Source organism: Silene latifolia, chromosome 10 (assembly GCF_048544455.1).
Source record: "Silene latifolia isolate original U9 population chromosome 10, ASM4854445v1, whole genome shotgun sequence".
In the NCBI taxonomy this organism is placed as follows: Eukaryota; Viridiplantae; Streptophyta; class Magnoliopsida; order Caryophyllales; family Caryophyllaceae; genus Silene; species Silene latifolia.
In genome coordinates this window covers 13,336,940-13,357,071 of record NC_133535.1, presented here as the reverse complement: position 1 = coordinate 13,357,071, position 20,132 = coordinate 13,336,940, and the positions used below count along the sequence as shown (strand labels likewise).

Genomic DNA, 20,132 nt, shown 5'->3' with positions numbered 1-20,132 from the left:
AGTCGATCGACCAAAGGTGTTGTACAGTAATGCATTCTGACGAATTCTACAACGCGCACCAATCTTAAAACAGCTGCCATTTCTTCGTTACTTGGTCAAATCAGGTGTTCTAAGCGGCGTTGGAAATCTAAGAGGATAAAATTTCACCTACAATTGGAATCACTTGATTATCAGATTTAGAATTCGAGATATAGCCATTTTAAGCAGTCTGCAGTAATGTGAAGCGATTCTTTGCTTGTTTAAGCTTTGCAATTTGTACGCAACCATGCTTTTCCTATCTTTAGACCTTGAAACGCATCCTAAACTTCAAGTCCGAGTCAAATATTCATGTCCTTCCTAATCTTAGCTCTTGGCGTCAAGATTTGGTCCATTATCTACTCATTTCCGCAATAATCTGCAATATTACATAAAAACACGAGAGTAGACGGAAATAGGGAATATAGTAGTGTAAACTACATAATAAGGCTCTGAAATGCGTGTAAATAGGGTGTAAAACATCATATTATAGTCACGCATCAAACTTCCCCAAACCAAACCCTTGCTTGTCCCCAAGCAAGAACTAGACTCGATCTTAGAACCTAATGGAACGCATTCATTCTTAGAGCGAAATGCAAATTGTAAAGCCTAAACCAATTTAGTGCAACAATTGACAATCAAATAGCAATATGAATCATGCAAACGAGTTACGAAGTCGTTAAAAGTTGTCGAACCGTTGACCGTAGAGACTTATCAAATTGGACTCTCACGGGTCGCTCAAATCACACAAATAAGCATATGTGAATATATGTAAAAGATAGAAAGAAGTAATTTTTTAATGACTCTCACCTAACTACGACCTATAAGAACATGCATGTAATCTAATATGAAAATGATCTCTACAACCGTACATATGCATTCCAACCATTAAAGACCATGACACATGCCGAGGTAAATTTGGATATGTGAGGCTATGGGTAAGAAGAGGCTAAAATGAATTTGGATAAAGGAGTTAAAGTCAAGCTAGTAACTACTGAAAACCAAACTATAAAATATTCCAACTTCATACTCAAGATTTCAATCGAAACGGTGCTAAATATCAAACACTAATCTCACAATTCCACAATATATTAATTCCCCAAATAATATTAATCGCAACATGGGAACAAAATCACCATCTAATAATAATGAAAACCATGTGATTTTTTGAATTTTCTTTCGCTACTGCAGCAAGAAGTCGATCGACCAAGTGGGACTATCGACCAACTGATCCTTTTTTTCTTTCGAATTCCTGTTTTTTTTCTTTTCTTTCCCTTCAACATTTCACCAACATATTCTCAACACGAGATAAAAACTAAAATGCAATAAAATATTCCCGAACGACTACCAATACTAGCTCAGCAAGGGTAGGCTAAATATGGAATGTAGCTTATGGGACAAAAAAGGCAAATTTGGCTTTTGTGGGGCTTATGGGTAAAATGAATAAAGGGGAACCTCTTCCACATGTGTCAACAAACCACAAACCGAATGCATACAGGTATTAAGCAGATTAAGTTCATATTTATGCATATTTATGTGACATGTCTTATAAGGAGTACTACTCACAATCCTAGATGAACTGGTCATGAATGACACCAGTTAAAAGGCTCTAAAACTCAGAATATGATATAGTTTGCCAAAATTCAAAGTCAAATTTCAAATTTAGCAAGTAATTTAACAAAAACTCGTAGGTATGCATATGTGATTCTACTAATAACATGTCAATTAAGCATGGCTTAGGCATAAACAGCTGAAAAGGCAATGTCATCATTGAAATACTACCGTTCCGACTCGACCTACATGCTAAAATAAACGTGAAAATTTTTGATTTTTTGAAATTTTTTCCAATTTTTATTGAATTTTGATTTTTGTATATATAGAAAATAAATAAAAATGCAAGCAGAAATGCAATAAACGTGTAACTGAAATGCAATAAAAACAATGCAAATGCGACACAAAACCCTTTCCCTAAACCAAATCACACAATGTCCCCATTGCGCAAAATCATATAAAAGAAACAAAAGGAAAATGGGATTTTTGCGATAAATAACTAAATAAGACATGAAAAGGAACTCGGAAATTCACAAGATTTTAAGCGCAAAAAGAAACCTCCCCAAACCAGCGTGAGCTAGGAGGTTTCAGTAGCCAACAGTGTTACCATAAGGTACTCCCTTTCGTACTCCGCAAAACGACCAAACACAGCAGGGGAATGATCGCGAAACAGGTACAACAGCAATAGTGGTTGATCGACCGTTGGTACTGGTCGATCGACTAGGTCAACTGAGACAGAAGCTCCTGTGCTGCAAAGGGCAGTCGATCGACCGGTGGGTATGGTCGATCGACTGACTTACTTGACGAAACAGTACTTTCTTCGAATTAACTCAATAAATTGAGTTAACTTGGTCTAAAACCTGCAAATTGCACATAAATACAGCGCCCAAAATTGCGCTAAACCCAAATGCAAAGTCTATAGTCTATAGAATCCTAAGCAAACCAATAAAAGCGAAGTCTCGCGCAAACCAAAACAGTAAATAGTCTAAAAACAGCAATAAAATGGTCTTAAAAAGCCTATGAAATGAATAGTTCATCCATCCAAGCTGCGGAATAGCTCCGACCACGGCTTCTGGCTATAAAAAGTTCCCTCCACGGTGCGAATCTCCTCAGCAGGTCTTCACTCTATTCCAACATCTGGAATACTCAGCGGGTCACCTCCAGCTCTAGCAACCTCCCAAGCTCTTGGATTATCCGGCTCATCGAACTCCAAGTCATACTCCGACACTTTCCTCGGCTCTTGCTTCGTTGGGCTCTCCTCCGGTTCCCCATCTGTGCCGTAAGTAAGACATCCCAATCCACCTCTCTGAGTAATTGGTTCCTTCACAGCTGGAACAACAGGTGGTTTTTTCTTCCCCAAACCAGTTCCTGCAATAGTCAAAACAGAAGAATCTTCCTCCATATTGCTCCCAATCTGGGACGGAGATGTTATAGCAGGAATAGGCACAGGTACTAAAGCAGGAATGTCAGGTAACACAATATAGGATTTCTTATCAAACACAACATTGCAAGTTACGGGGCACATAACGTCCTTCTTTATGGGGGTTTGGGCAAAAACAATTGACTGCTTCCCCACCTTGAAGGAGAGATTCTTATTCCCTACATCAATTATTGCACCAGCAGTGTGCAAAAATGGTCTACTCAATATAATTGAGATCTGAACATCCTCTGGTATGTCCAAAACAATAAAGTCAAACGGGAAAAAGAACCGGTAAATCTGCACAGGAATATCCTCTAAGACTCCTACCGGCTGGACCCTAGAACGATCAGTCATCTGCACTGTCATATTTGTGACCGCAAATTTAGTCAATCCCAATTTTCTAGCTGGACTCAAAGGCATAACACTGATACTAGCTCCTAAATCACATAATGCCTTCTCAATTGAGAAGGTACCAATTTTGCAACGAACAGAAAAACTATCAGGGTCAGCTAACTTGTGAGGAGCGGTGTGAGTCAAATAAGAAGAAGACTTTTCAGTTAAAGCAACTGACTCGACCTTATCAAGTGACCGCTTTTTAGACAATAATTGCTTCATGAATTTCATATAAGCAGGTACTTGATTAACTAGCTCTAGAAAAGGAACCTGAACATTCAAACTTCTAACAACAGCTTTAAATTTTTCGAAAGATACCTGATCCTTTGAAGGCACTAGTCTCTCTGGATATGGGGCCGTCAGAAGTAACTTGGCCCTCTCCTCAATATCATGCATACCAGCATCAGTGGATTTAGGCTGAAAGTTCACTACTTTATCTTTGTTGTAGCTCGAACACTCTTCAGACCTAGTCAAGAATGAACCATTGACCGTTGTCGGGTCATATTTCGTAGCCGAATCATCCCATCAAAGCATTGAGAGCTTGCTTCAAAATTGCGGGGTCGTCTTACCTCCGAACAAAAATTCCCTCAACTTATCAGGTAAAGGAGGACGGAAAGGCTCGTCGCAGAAAGATATTGGTCGATCGACCATGTAGGTCATCGATCGATCGATCTCCTCTTCCCAAAATTCTCGTGAGAATCGAAACTTTCATCAAGGATCAGTAGTGGTCGATCGACCAATGTGGTCAATCGATCGACCAACATCGTTGTTGCTCAATTTTTCAGATTTTCCAGAAACATCAGAAACTCGCCACTGTTGACTGGAAGCGTTCGATCGACCACGCTTAGAAGTCGATCGACTGCCTATGCTGCTGTTCGTTTTTTCTGATTTGTTCCTTTTCGCTCTTTCAGTCATTTTTCCAGTTGGTTCAGCCACGTCTCCCTCGGAAACACCTTCTACCATAGTGGGCCCATCAAGGGTAGACCCACTCCTCAGCGTCATTGCATGTACGATTTCTATCGATTCAGAGAAAGAAATTGACCCGGATTTCACCGCATTCTTGTCTAAGTTAGCTAAATGAGACTTGACTCCGTGATTGAGGCCTCATTCGCAGCATTACTTTTCTGCACTTCCACCATAAGCAATCGCACTAAATTTGTTAACTCGCAACTTCATTATTTAATAGTTCTTTCATGAGGAGTGGGAAGTGGTGGAGCTACATAAGGAGGCATATAATGTTGTTCAAAATTAAATTCCTCCTGCTTCTTCTCCAGCATATCAAATCTGACACTCATAGCCTCCAATTGTGCGAGGATAGCACTGTTATCATTCGAGCTCAACCGTGTATTACCCCTAGGATTACCATATTCTGCACGGTGTGTGGCCATCTCTTCAATCGTGTTCCAACCCTTATTATCACCAATGTTGTTTTGGAACCGGCCATTAGCTGCTGCATCAAGAATACTCTTGTGGTCATCGTACAACCCAATGTAGAACTGGTTGCACAAATACCACTGCTGAAAACCGTGGTGTGGGATAGAGCGGACTAACTTCTTAAATCTGATCCAAGATTCGTGAAATTCCTCATCAGGCCACTGCTTGAAATTTGTAATTTGGGCTTTAATTGCATTTGTCTTGGACGGTGAAAAGTATTTCTTGTAAAAAGTTAGAGCCAATGAATTCCAATCAGTAATACCCAAAGCTTGTCTATCCAAATCCCTATACCACTCCCGAGCAGCATCTCGGAGCGAAAGAGAAACAGAGTTTCTTTGATCTGATCTTGTGTCACGCCCTCTAGTGCAGGAATAGAACAGACATAATCAATGAAAACCTCCATATGCTTTCCTGGGTCTTCATCTGCAGCTCCACTAAATTGGTTTCTCTCCACTAAATATATATGCGAAGGACGGGGCTCAAAGGAACCATTTGTACCAGCTGGGAGAGTGTATCCCCTTGGGATATCCTGAACTTTAGGCTCAGAATGATGCGCTATGCTTCTGCTCTCCATCTATCAGGAGTACTCAAGCCTTCCTCCTGAAATAACTTCTCTAATAGTCTCTGTCTAGCGCAATGTGAACTGCATATAAGAAGAAACTACAAGAAGAAGATAAATATTGCCTCAAGGAACGGATGCTCCTTGAGACCAAAAACTAAAATTAAAACAACTAAAAATTTACGCTGCCTCCCCGAGTCCCCGGCAACGGCGCCAAAATTTGATACCGTCGTTTTAGTATCAAAAATAATATTTATAACCTAATTACTACTAACAAAAGTTAGTGGTAAGCAGGGTCGAACCACAGAAAGGTAGGGAATTATTAGTTGCCTATATTTAGTCTATAAGTGATGGGGGGTTCGATTTTGAGTTATAACTAATGAATGAAAATAAAATAAATCTAAAATTAAAGCGAATAAAAATGTGAATAAAGTAAAAGGATGTGAACAATGACTAAAAAGGAGCTAAAACGATTGGTTCACTGCAGTTTTGATGGCGGTAATCCTAGGTAAGTCTGATAAAAATCATGTAGATGGGCAAATAAGAAGTCCTCTCGGTCCAACTTAAATAGAAGCGTCTTTCAGCCTATGCTACTGGTCCCTAGGTCTCACTAATATTAACTCTCGCCCCGAAAAGTGATTCCTAAAGCCTAAATTACTTATCTTTCGATCTTAACGTAATTTAGTCGTTTCAATTATTAATTTATTTCTCTTCCCTATCTCTCGATCTTCTGGGTCGGTCAATTCCTAAGTATTTAACAAGTCTTCTCTCGGTCTCATCGTTAATATTGCAATTAAAACATTGAAACGGTGCTAATCTAACACGATGCAGTCGATCGACCAGTTAAGCCGGTCGATCGACCAACAGGAACATTCGATCGACCAACAAGGTCAGTCGATCGACCATACCCCGACTTAGGTCTACCTATTCTACGCCGTCTACACTACAGATCCCCTCACATCTTAGCAGGGTGAATTTAGCTGCTCATGGTAAACTTAACAACAACTACGAAATTGATAACAACAATTAAAGAAGGCATAATTAACGTAATTGAATAATAGACTTGCAATAATTGAATTAAGGGTTTGGGATGCTATTCTATCAATTCTAATCTAACAAAAGAATTAAAGTCAACTGAAATTAAAAGAGGATTACCGAATTAAAAAGGGGCAGGAAGCAATTCCGAATGCAAAAAGAAATTTTATTGAAAACTAAACTAATGAATGATAATTGAAACAATAAAGTTGAATCTGTAAATAGAGTCTTTTCTGAATTCTCATCCCCCCCCCCCCCATTTTGATGAATGAGGTCACGTTATATAGGAGTTTAACGTGACTCTTATTTCCTAAAACCTAATTGCAATGGGCTTCTAATTCTCGTTCTTTTAATTTCACGTCAGAGTCGTGGTGTGGTCGATCGACTACTGGGACCAGTCGATCGACCAAAGGTGCTGTACAATAATGCATTCTGACGAATTCTGCAGCGCGCACCGATCTTAAAACAGCTGCCATTTCTTCTTTACTTGGTCAAATCAGGTGTTCTACGCGGCATTGGAAAGCTAAGAGGATAAGCTTTCACCTCCAATTGGAATCACTCGATTATCAGATCTAGAATTCAAGATATAGACATTTTAAGCAGTCTGCAGTAATGTGAAGCGATTCTTTGCTTGTTTAAGCATTGCAATTTGTACGCAACCATGCTTTTCCTATCTTTAGACCTTGAAACGCATCCTAAACTTCAAGTCCGAGTCAAATCTTCATGTCCTTCCTAATCTTATCTCTTGGCATCAAGATTTGGTCCATTATCTACTCATTTCCGCAATAATATGCAATATTACATAAAAACACGAGAGTAGACGAAAATAGGGAATATAGTAGTGTAAACTACATAATAAGGCTCTGAAATGCGTGTAAAATAGAATGTAAAACATCATATTATAGTCACGCATTGTGGACAATGGGCCCACGGGGGCACTTGGGAAAGAACAAGCGTTTGCATTTGTGGAGTCGCCACCAATTTATTGTGGAAAATTGGAAACCGTTCGAATACCTCGTGCTATGTCAAGGCACAAAGTAGTGACATGAACACCAAGAACTCGTTACCCTTAGCATTCTATGTCTAGAATGACTCTCGTGGATGCCAATGAACACGGATGTTCACAGAGATCTAGAGTAAGGGGTGAGGGTACGTATTAGGAAGCTCTTTTAATCGAACACCTAATCCCGCCCGCCTCGATAGCGGCCTCTATTAACGATTAGAGAAAATTGTCCATACTTAATATATTGTCGATTTATATACATGCAATGCAACATCCAACGTTTTAATCCTAACATGTTAATAATTTAGACTAAGTCGGTAAACACGTAATTTAACATGCATTTGGGTCAAAGTTGGGATTTAAGTTCAATTACATGTGAAAACATACAAGTTAAATAATAAATACAATAATGAAATTACAATAATTACATCGGGTTAAACGATTTATGTCGAAAATACCTTTAAAACGGATAATTTGGGAAAAGAAAGAATAAAAGAATTAACAAATAGGAATTAAAGGTAATAATAAGAATAATAGTTAATTAAATACGTAACTAATAAACAAAGTCAAAGCAAGACGGGAATTCAGAGACAGAAATTAGCCAGGAACAGGCGCATCAGAGCTGCGTCCCTTGGAAGAGGCGCAGCAGTCGCTGCGTCTGTTCCTTGGCTCAGTTCTGGCTGTGAAGCCGGAATTGCAAGTCGTTAATGTTCGTTGGTGAATTTAATGATTGATTAATGATATTTACTCGGATGGAAATGATTAATAGGTTATTTACATATGATTAAGGTCATAAAAATAATAAAACATGGAAGGAACCGATTAGAACTAATATTTACAAGATTAATGAGATTAATTAACAAATTAGCGAACTAAACAAATTAATTAGACTAAACAAGTTGTTAATGACGAATTAATGACGGTGACGACAAACAACAGATGAAAATATATCAACGACGAATTCCAGAGACTTAATATTGATGAATCGAACCTCTAAAACCCGAATTTGATTTTAATGACGAAAACCCGCAAATATGAATTACTTGGGATTTAAGTCGGGAATTTATGACGGATTATATGTTAATTATGATGAACGATATGTTAAATTATCATGTGAAGGAAATAAGAACAAACAAAGACGAGAGAAAACAAGAAAGACGAAACCAACAGAAGACGAAGGAAGAAGAAGAGAAGCAGGAACGGCGGCAACCTCAGGAAGAGGCGCAGCAAGTGCTGCGTCCTTTCCAAGAGGCGCGGCGATTCTTTGCGTCCCTTCTCGACGTTTGTCTCCTGTTAATCCGTAAAAAGGGTTTAAACAAAGGGTTTTAGAAATCGGTTTTAATTGTATTTTCGACATAAATCTTACAATATGATTACAAAAATAAAGAACAATAAATAAAAGAGAGATTTACACCCTCAGACTTACATGTTTGACGAAACGAGATGAACTAAGTTTACGATTAGTGATGCTCGACTCGAATGTAACGAAAGTGCCCTCGTAAGAGGAAAACGATTAAGATTAATTAAGTTGATTGTTGTGGAGTTGGTCAAATTGGTCGGTCATGCAAAACGAGGCTGGTACTCAGAAAGATCCGAGCTTACGTTTTCGAAAGTTCAAGCACGTAGATGCCAAAAAGTAAGAATGTGGTCTAGAATGCAAAGGGAGAAAAGAAGGGCGGACACTCGCGTGAGAAATATGTGAGACCGAAGGTCTCTATTTATACTAATCACACGGAGGAAATAGGGTTTTCGGAGAAACTTTGGAAGTGAATCTCGAAAAGATATGAAAAAGATACGGGAATATTACAGAACATTTTGTGTGGTTTATGGAATAACGGAATAATTTGGTTTATGGAATAACGGAATATTACAGATCCGAGCTGTGTCCTTTTCCAAGTGGTTTCCTCCTGCGGAAGAAAGATTTCCGTGTTTGGTTTATGGAATAACGGAATAATTTGGTTTTCCTTAATATTTTGTGTGAATATTACGGGAAATTGTTTACCAAAGATTAAAAGATTGTAAAATATAGAATAGAAATATCCGGAACATTCCAGAACATTCCGACTCGGTATCAAAAAATGAAGACGGTTTTAGGTCCGGACTCCAAATGTACTCTAATTACTGTCAAAACGACCGTATCGGCACGTAGATGACAATTAAGAGGTAGACATAAATGTTTGAGCGGTCACTTGACGATAAACTTACGAATTGTCACAAATCGTTCCGCGTACCAAACATGCGTCCCAATCATCACCGAGTGGTTTGCGGGAGGTGCAGAAATGAGGTATCTACACGCATCAGTCACTATGCGATAATAAATATTCGGGTCGAGTTGAATAGGATCGAGCCAATTCCGATTTTGGGTCAAATTTGGGTCCTCAATCCGGGTGCATGGTCGGGTTCAGGGCAGGTTATTCGGCCCATATCATTTGGGCCTGACTGTTTTGGCAATTTAATTGTTGTGGGATAAATGGAATTAAATTGACTAAAAGTGAATTAAACTAAATTGAATGAAATTGAATGTGGTGTTGATGATGATGAGAATGACATGGTTAGAATGATGGGGTTGGGTTTAGGAAGATGAAGGTGTGATGGTGCAAAGAAAGTGAGAATCTTGGAAGAAAAATGTGGTGAAGATGATGGCATGGCATTGCAGAGTGTTTTTGTTTGTTCTAGATGGTTGAAGGACTTTATGGCTTCGATTTGAAATAAATGGTTGATTACTTGATTGTCCCGACTCGGCCTTCGGCCGTGCCAAGTAGGCTTGACTTAGAGTGGGCGAGCCAGCATACACCTGACCCAAAGATCTGATCCAAACAGCGGAGTCCATGTTTCGTCATCTAGGAGCACGCCGGCCGGGTTAGAAGCCCAAGTTACTAAGCATGGCAAATTGATTGATATTGATTTTAGTTGTGGTAGCACTAATTGCACAATGCTCCCTCAAACACTAAAGCCTTGTTTTTTCTTCTAAAAGGAACTGAACTGAACTGAACTGAAATAAGAGTTAATTGGTGAAGTGATAATCCAAACTGAAGCTGAACTAAACTGAGTTGAGTTAAAATGAGCTGAAATTAAGGTATAAAGAACACGACCTAAGTTAGGCCAATGATTATGTAGAGCGTTGATTTGCACTTGATCATTGGTTTGACTGCCATATTGATGATCTCTTTGGTTTCACTTATAACACAAATGGTTGGAAATATCTAAATTTTTACGAGTATAAGAATAGACCATTTTACAATGTTAAACCGTCTTATTCCATAATTTGGGTTGAAAATAAGGATTGTGTGAGGTAGGCCCTACAACTAAGTGTGTGGTGGAGTCTTTCACTCATGAAAAACATGCGGTAGGTGAGGGATCATGAGAGCCAAAGCCACCCATTATAATTCACATGTTAGGCTCAATTTGCATAAGGTAGTCCTTCTTTACCTACCAAATACCAACAACTATATAACGAGAATTTGACTTAATTACTTGCTTATATTGAAGAATCACTAAATATTGTAAAGAATTCATTGGCATATCCTCTTAGAAAATGAAAGAGTAATTTAAATTTTAAAATACACTAAAATTTTAAAGAGACGATTTTTTACTAAATTATTAAGAGACCACTTTTATGTTGATTATTATCCAACTCACAATTCTTTCACAAGAATCATATTTAGTGAAAATGACCAAGTTTATACTTGGCTTATCTTATGTACCTAGCAATCAAACATCATTCAGCTAAATTTTAGGTTTATTCCATCTCTCATCAAGGACCAAAAAAGTCATTTAACTAAATTTTAGGTTTATACCCCTCATCAAGGACCAAAAAAGAGTTTTAGTGACTCAAGTCCAACTCTTTTTACAGGAAATTTATAAAGTCCCGACTTCCACTTGTCACCTTCTTACATCGATGAAATATATCAATAATATTTTTCCATTCAAACTTAAACCTAATTTCTTTGATTTAAATTTTCTTTATACCTTCCCTCTATTTTATTCAATTTCATTTAATTCTATGCCACATAATTATATTAAAATATTATTCCTCCTTGTCTATCAAATTGTTATTAGTCAAGTTAAACCGTAGACAAAAACTTGCGAGGCATCAAGAGAAAATGGAAGAAAATAAAGAGGATTAACTGGAAGTTTTTAAACATGAGTCAATTCGTTCGATTTTCACTAATGAGAATAGAGCAAACTTCTTAAACTCTAAATCGTTTGATTGCTACTTGAAAAACATAAGAATTAGAAAAATCTCATCTCATAATTTTAAAAAAGGGAAGACATAATGTCACTCTGAAATTACTAATGTCACTCATATTTGTAAAATTGTGAATAGTAACATACCCTTAAACTTACACTTAGCTTGCATTGTTGTGCCATTAATAAAATGTATAGTGACATTATCATTTTCTTTAAAAAAACATGAATTGTTTAGTTGCCATAAATTTTGAAAAATGTGGAATTTGAACTTCTCGAGGATTCCTAATGCACACATAATGTAATGTAGCACCTAATCCCACTTGGTCATTGTCTTGTGGAATTTAATTTCTACGGTAAAGTTCTTAGGAAAACTAAGTTACTCGATCAACCAAACAACTTTTTTAATTTACCTTTTGAAACAAAGACGAAAGAATTATTTACTATTGTCAATGGTGAAGATCCTAACACTCCTTTCATTACGGTTCATTGTTTACCTATTTTTATTTTTGGGCATCTCGGTCAATTGTTTGCCTTTTTATTCCAGGAATGTTTTGATGAGTAACTCAATCTTTCACATTCAATTTGGTATACTTATCCTCTCATAATTGGTTCACTCCTCTATAAGTCTCTATTTACATTTTGTGACAAAATCAAAGGTAAATAAATAATCGGACGGAAGAAATATAAATAGGAGAGAGTGGAAGAGAAGGGAATAAATATTTAAGATTAAAAAAAAAAACATTTGCCAACCACCATTTTTTCTCTTCACCAAAACTTGGGTAGGTGAGAGTCGAGTCAAATCATCATCATCCATTAATCCTCCTTTTCTCCATTCTTCATTCTTAACTCCTTAAACTTCCCTCATCAATACCATCTCTCTTTCTCTCTTTTGATAAACACAAACACTTAAAACACAATCAAAACAAGGATGGCTCAAGCTACAACCATCAACAATGGAGTCCAATCAAGACAAATATTCCCCAATTTACCCAAAACCCACATTCCCAAATCAATCAAAACTCTCAATTTTGGATCAAAGTTTAGATCTTTACAAAAATTTCAGTCTTTAAACTGTGATTTGATTGGTGGGTATTCATCAGTTTTCAAAGTTAGAGCTTCAGTTGCTGCTGTTTCGGCTGAGAAACCCTCAATTCATCCTCAAATTGTGTTGCAGCCTATTAAAGAAATCTCTGGTACTGTTAATTTGCCTGGCTCTAAGTCTTTGTCCAATAGAATTCTTCTTCTTGCTGCTCTTTCTGAGGTAATGATTCTTCATTTTGATTTTGCAATTTTTTGTTTAAAACCGGCATATTATATCCGTCTTAATCTTAACACGGGTCAAATAGGTAAATGAAACAAAAGCATAATGTCTAGACACTAGCAAAATGTTTGTCTTATCTATCCAAGTGGGGTGTAGGACCCGTTTTGATATTAAGACGGATATGTCCCTCTTAAAAGAGACCAATTGTTTGATCTTAATTTCATGAATTTATGAGGTGTTAGTGTGTTTTTTTATTTATAGTTTTTTTTTTTTGTATGCTATGAATACTTGAATGTGTTTTTGGAAGATTTTGAGCTCTTAGACTGTACATTTATGGAAAAGCAACTTTTTCTTGATTGAAGAAAAATGGTATCTGTTGGTGAAATAATGTCAGGGTAGATTAGAGAAGATGATCGAGATTTGAGATCGAATGGGTTTGTTGTTGTGATGGAATTCCCCAGTTTGCCTAATTATATGTCGAATTCGATTACCTTGGTTGTACAGTTTTTTTATTTTAGCAAAAGTAGTATTTATATGCAACTCATCATGTATTCGTGTATTGACAATTACAGGATTTTGTCCGGTTAATACCTTGTTTTCGCGTTTTAGCTGACTGAATTAGCTTGAGCCTGGCTTTGCCTTGAATTCAAGATAGAGACATTGAGAAGGACCTACTGATTGGTATTCGAAGTGAATTGTTGCCATCCACATACTTTAGACTGTATTTATAAGATATAATTTCCCACTTGCCCTATCTATAGCTCATGCTAAAGAGAGATTAGAAGATAGAATGATTTTTTCTTTTCATTTTTTTTAGTTTTTAGCTTTGGCCTCTTTTGGAATGGGTTTGAGTGATCATAGTACTCTTAGAAGGCGCGAAAAGACAGTGTCACCACGTTCTTTTCCACGCAATAAGGATCTCCTGCTTCTCCTTTTAGTTAAATACTTTCTGAGTTTCCAGTCTCCTTTTGGTGAACATATTCCCCGTTTAATGGACCATTCAGAAAATTCATGCTTAGGAGATATGAGATGAGGGTAGTGGCAAGTCCATGCCGCTATCTCCAGAAGCCTCAGAGTTTACCATGTGATATTTAGTCCAATGGAAAAGTAACCCATGGGTTAGTGTGTTCGCCATTTCGTGCTGCGTTTAGCTCATAGGCTGCATATGAAGCATCCATGCACTCTCGATGATTGTGATGAATAGTACAAAGGTTTATGTTCGGCAGCAGCACTAGCCTGTCAAACTCATCCTCACATACCCTTTTGTGCAAGCCTTATTCATTAGTCAAGACGAGACCTTTCGGCTTGTGTCAGTTCAGATCTTTGGATTAGGTCAATTCACATGGTTCGCTTTGTATAGAGCAAGTCGCTTCGACTTTAAGTCTATTTCAAGTGTGTAAATTGTGTCGATTCAGGTATGTCTGTTCAGGTTGAGTGGTTACAAATCCTTACAATGGGTTATTCGATTTGAGTTGGGCAACTTTTGGTCACCTTTATTAAGGTTGGCATTTGTTATGGAGAAAAAATAGGTATAATTTCATACGGGTATCAGTCAATTCAAGCCATTTAGGAAAGGTCATTTCCGGGCCACTATGTCAGTTCATTCTTCGGGTTGTTCTGCTCTGGTCATTGGAGTCCTGTCGGTTTTGCATGTCTACTTGGGGTTTCTTTGGGATAGTTAAAGATGGGTCAAAGTTGTAGACCTTCCTATACGACATTACGAAGCATCGATCTCCATAGCTAACTTTTTTCATTAGAGCAAAAGTAAAGGACCAATGCTAAAAATCTTCTGCATTTGACAAATGAGAGGATGTACTCTATCACTTTCCAAAGGACTAATGTGTGGTGGGAATGAGAATGACTTGATGTCGAATAGTCGATGCCATGCTTTGTTATACTCCTCTTGAGTAATTGTACTTATGTTTGGTCAGAATCTAGTTTGTCCTTTTCTTATTTTATCCCCCCTAACTTTATCTCCTTTCCCTTCTACTTTCTGACGTTTTAACTCGATCATGCCTCAGGGGACAACCATTCTTGACAACTTGCTATACAGTGATGATATCCGTTACATGCTTGATGCTTTGAGGACTCTTGGATTAAAAGTAGAGGATGATAGTGGAACAAAAAGGGCAATTGTGGAAGGCTGTGGTGGTGCATTCCCTGTTGGTAAAGATTCAAAGAGAGAGATTGAACTTTTCCTTGGTAATGCAGGAACAGCCATGCGGCCTTTGACAGCTGCTGTTACTGTTGCTGGAGGGGAAGCTAGGTCTGTATAATCATGATATCCCGAAATCTTATGATCCTAACGCCTATTTGACAAAAAATAGATTCTTAGATTCATTGTGATTCTGATACTTCCTTTATTTTTTCATTGTTGGCTACATTCCATAATCGTTAATGTACTCGGAAATTATGAAGTCAAATTCTGTTGGAACTAAGGCTTTGTTTGGGATAGGGGAAAATTTGGAGGGAAAGGGAGGCGGGGGATTTGGAGGGAGACAATTCCCATTGTTTGGGTAAAAAAATTGGGGAAAACTTTCTCCCTCCCTATCTCTTCATTTTTGTATCCAAGCAAAGGGTGAAACTTTATTATTGTTTATGTTGGTTTTTTTCAGCTATGTACTTGATGGAGTACCAAGAATGAGGGAGCGACCAATTGGGGATCTCGTAGCAGGACTCAAGCAACTGGGCGCTGATGTTGATTGTTTTCTTGGTACAAATTGTCCTCCTGTTCGTGTAAATGCTAAAGGGGGTCTTCCTGGGGGCAAGGTAAGTTCCATTCGTGGACCCCAAATTCTTGATAAACTGTGGTATGCTTTGCTTATGGTGATAGAGAAAAAGATGTTACTGCATACATGCCCAATCAGTAATGGTATTTGGATATTTGATCATCATGACTGATTATCTTATACCACATCCGCCCCGTTTATTTTATCTCGTTTTGACTTTGATGGTCAACTTTAACTATTAATTTCTCTTTCACTCCAAATATATGTAGAGAACAATACTAAATTCGGGCGTGTTTGATTTGTCAGAACCAACAGTTTTCATATTATTTTATAAAAAAAGTCATTTGTTTATTGTGAGAAAATAGCGGTCAAAGTTGATTACCAAAGTCCAAGGGGTACTTTGGTCTAGCTATAGGTGATGCAATCATCTAATTTGTGACTTGTGAGAACTAGAATCTTGAAACTTTTTTATTTATTTATGTCCTATACATCATATGTGCAGGTAAAGCTCTCTGGATCAGTTAGTAGTCAATATTTGACTGCGTTGCTCATGGCTACTCCTCTAGGCCTCGGAGATGTGGAAGTTGAAATCATCGATAAATTGATTTCTGTTCCATATGTAGAGATGACAATAAAGTTAATGGAACGTTTTGGAGTCTCTGTAGAACATACAGACAGTTGGGACAGGTTCGTGATCCGAGGCAACCAAAAGTACAAGTGAGTCTTCTTTACTCCCTTCATTCCATTTTCACAGGCTCCATTAAGTCCATTTGACTTCCATAGTTGAACAATGTCAACTATGATCAATATTTTTTCGCCATATCTGGTCACAATTTTCTTTTCTTTTTGTGAAGCTAATATGAAAATCATTCTTAATTTATCAGATCTCCTGGTAACGCTTATGTCGAGGGGGATGCTTCAAGTGCTAGTTACTTCTTGGCAGGGGCTGCAGTTACTGGTGGGACTGTCACAGTTGAGGGCTGTGGTACAAGCAGTTTACAGGTATGATCATATGTCAACTTGTTTCAAGCTCATTCATTGATTAGCCGCCCGAGGCATAAGCAATTAGACCTGGCAACCTGTGATGCTCGGACTCGGATACGAGGATCCGACACGGACACGGATCCGAGGGTCCGATCCTTGAAATCTCAAAAACAAGGACTCGGATACGAGGATCCTAATTTGAATTTGGACTCGGCTAATGTTTTATTTTTTTGAAAATAAATTGATTATTAGTTAAAAAAGTCAAAGAAAAGAAAGAAAAAGTAGTTTTTTAATGTTAACATGAATGAAGACTTTATTAGAGCATTAAAATTCATGTCAAGATCACTCTTGATATAGGGCTGCTGTACAAAACAGAGGTTAAAAACAACATTCTCACACCGATTTCTCATAGAAGGATCCGTCAAGGATCCATGTCCGGATCCTGTCCACCGGATCCTCAGGGTCAGGTGAAGAGTCCGAGCATCACAGCTGGCAACTGGCAAGCAGCTTATTAGGGTTGGGCCATGTTGGGTATGAGTCAATCTAGGTTTTAAGGTTTAGGTCATTTCAGGGTCACTGTTTTCCAGATAGAGTCACTTTCAGGTTATGGCTAATGAACTTTTTGTGTTAATTTAGTCATTTTAGGTTGAGATTTTTCATGCCGATCTCCGTGTTCTTTTTGGGTTTGGGTTTGGATTTGGTCAATTTCGGTCATGTTAGTTTTGTCGAGTCTTATGCATGCCATCTTGATGCTCCAGGTAACAAAAAGATTCTCACCCCCGATCTGCATTTTTTTCTATTTTCCACAGGGTGATGTAAAGTTTGCAGAGGTTCTTGAAATGATGGGGTGCAAAGTCAGCTGGACAGAGAACAGCGTCACAGTCACAGGACCACCGAGGGACTCATCTGGAAGAAAACACTTGCGCGCTGTTGACGTCAACATGAACAAAATGCCTGATGTTGCAATGACTTTGGCTGTTGTCGCCCTTTATGCCGATGGTCCTACCACCATAAGAGACGGTGCGTTTTTATTATGTTGACTTTTCTGTAGACTAATTGTTTGATTTGCCGTATGTGTTAAAAACATATAGAGGTTGGTTCATGACTAAAAATGATAATTCCTTCATAAAATGCTTGAGCACTCTACAGTCTGCACGATGTATAGAGAGTTTAGCAAGTAATTTTGGTTTATCTGATTGTATTAGAATACCAGTGAATGAATAATGAGTATTTAGGCCCATTGAAAATGTAAACCAAAATGTAAACCACATGTATTTGGCCATATCACCTTTTGAACTTTCTAATTATAGAAGTTGGTCAATTGTATTGGGAGTTTGGGACAGACCAAAATGGAACTGTAAGCAATATTCAATACGGCTGCATATCCAGGCCTCGTTACTTTTATGAAAGATCCACATGTATTTGGCTCTAAATGAAGTGTTGAAGTATCATATACTCATACCCGTGTAGTCGTTATGATTCCTGACGAGTGTCAAGAAAAGTCAGGCTTATGGATAGCTAACTGTTAGAAAGGCCTTTTATTCATTAAATGACATCCTTTAGTTTAAGTCATAGGTTCATGCACAATGTGAATCATATTAGGAACCAGGAAGGGGGAGGGGATTTTGTGTGCACGCCTCTAAAAAACGTACATCAGAGATAAAACTGATGGCTTTTTGGTTAATGAACAGTGGCAAGCTGGAGAGTGAAGGAAACAGAACGGATGATCGCCATTTGCACAGAACTCAGAAAGGTAATGCTTTATAGATTAGCTCTCACATTTCATATATTGATTAAAGTTGCTTCGAGCAACTCGAAGCAACTGGTCAAGACTTCAACCATTGATCTGCTGTAGAACATTGTGAGCATTTAAAATAATCTCCTTTATGGCTCTCTTTACGCTGTTAAAAAAGTGTATTTGAGCAATCCACCTTATACAATACGAGTAAGTGATATAATCTAAAGTGTTATTTTTCGGGAAAATTGCAGCTTGGGGCAACAGTTGAGGAAGGATCAGATTATTGTGTGATAACCCCACCGGAGAAACTAAATGTGACATCCATCGACACATACGACGATCACCGGATGGCAATGGCATTCTCACTTGCCGCCTGTGCTGATGTTCCTGTCACCATCAACGACCCGGGTTGCACCCGCAAAACATTCCCCGACTACTTCGAGGTTTTGGAGAGGTTTGCCAAGCACTAGACTGTCCCTGTGTTATATCTGTGTTCCTATCAGAATCATATTCTTTTTGTTATTATGTTGTAAGATTTTCTTTTACGTGTATTACTATTGTGTAAGCTGTATTTTTGTTTTTCGATTAAGAGAGAATGAAAACGAACCGTGGATCATGTATGGAGTTCATAAATGTGAACCAGGCAGAGAAGTTTAGAGCTGAAACAATTACCGAGTTTGAACTTTAGAAGTTGCGTCTTGCTTGTGAAAATCAGTAAACCTGAGTTTTTATTCTCAGCATTCTAACATCACGAAATGCGATTGCATGTTCGCCTCGATGGTAAATGTTCTAGCCGTTTAACTTGAGATTTCTCTGAGTACCAAAAAAAAAACTTGAGATTTCTCTTTGATGAGTCGGAGTTTGTCCCACTTACCAACGATAGTTTGTGTGAGTGGTTTGTAGATTATCACGTATGTTTAAGGGCTATAAGCGTGATGATTTGCACACTTTGACCGTGTAGCTTTAATATTTCTGTACTTTAGTATGCACACTAAGGATTTAAAAAGGTCATACTTCAAGGTTTTTCTCATGTCGGAAATGTCGAATCTTGGGTTATGATTCTTAATTTAGCATAGTTTTATTGAGCCAGACGAAACATATTGCTATTCTGCACACTCCCTCCTACAAATCATGTATTATCGAATAAGCATCTTTTAAGGAGGTGTTAGACAATGAAATAAAGAGGTTTTAGTCAATGGAAACCGCTTCCGTCCTTTAAACATGTTAATGCCGAGATCTCCTTGAAGAGGCTTATTTAAGCAACAAAGGGTCTTGTGCTCGTTGTTAAGAGTAGAACATCATTGGGATCTCCAACACGAGTGAGAGCGATCAAGTGTTTGCGTTCATCGATGTATTGAAGAGATTGGCTTAACAGGAAGTAATGAGGCAGTGTTCGAAGACCTGTCTTCAGCCATGTCGACGTGGAGCGACTCGTCGACTTCCATGGAGAGCAAGAGTGGTCTCAAAATATGGCGCCGTTGGGATATGGAGGTACCCCTTAGGCCTTAGAGTGATTGGGATGAAAAAAGGCCATAAACAAGTTTGATTTCGGTTGGCGACACTTGATTCCGCCCGCAGGGAACTCCAACTCATTTAAGGAGTAATATGGCTCGCTCGCAAACTTGTCTTCAAGGGGGGTGGCTCGGGAACGTCATCAACCAATACGCCGTTTGCGTATTTTGTGTTCAAGGGTTCTCACATGATGGCTGAATGTCCTGATAGGGCACAATTCAACGCGATGATGAGGACATGCCGAATGGGATATAAAAACATCTCGATGGGGTGCTAGCCGAGTATCACAATGAGTATGGCGAAGACT

The 20,132-nt window shown here is 38.2% G+C and overlaps 1 protein-coding gene across 1 annotated transcript; it reads left to right on the top strand.

The window, feature by feature from the left end:
- Window positions 1-12,253: 12,253 nt before the first annotated feature.
- On the top strand, window positions 12,254-19,048 carry LOC141605193 (3-phosphoshikimate 1-carboxyvinyltransferase 2). Its single transcript, XM_074423872.1, has 8 exons — window positions 12,254-12,862; window positions 14,884-15,128; window positions 15,478-15,631; window positions 16,094-16,308; window positions 16,476-16,593; window positions 17,385-17,595; window positions 18,267-18,328; window positions 18,565-19,048. The coding sequence occupies exons 1-8, from the start codon at window positions 12,530-12,532 to the stop codon at window positions 18,781-18,783; spliced, it is 1,557 nt and encodes a 518-aa protein (XP_074279973.1). The 5' UTR covers window positions 12,254-12,529; the 3' UTR covers window positions 18,784-19,048.
- The last annotated feature ends 1,084 nt before the right edge of the window (window positions 19,049-20,132 follow it).

Bases quoted from the DNA above. Each gene is read 5' to 3' on its own strand.
- LOC141605193 (XM_074423872.1), top strand. From the start codon at position 12,530: ATGGCTCAAGCTACAACCATCAACAATGGAGTCCAATCAAGACAAATA. The intron at 15,632-16,093 runs GTAAGTTCCATT...TCATATGTGCAG, and splicing joins GGGGTCTTCCTGGGGGCAAG to GTAAAGCTCTCTGGATCAGT. The intron at 16,309-16,475 runs GTGAGTCTTCTT...TTAATTTATCAG, and splicing joins CGAGGCAACCAAAAGTACAA to ATCTCCTGGTAACGCTTATG.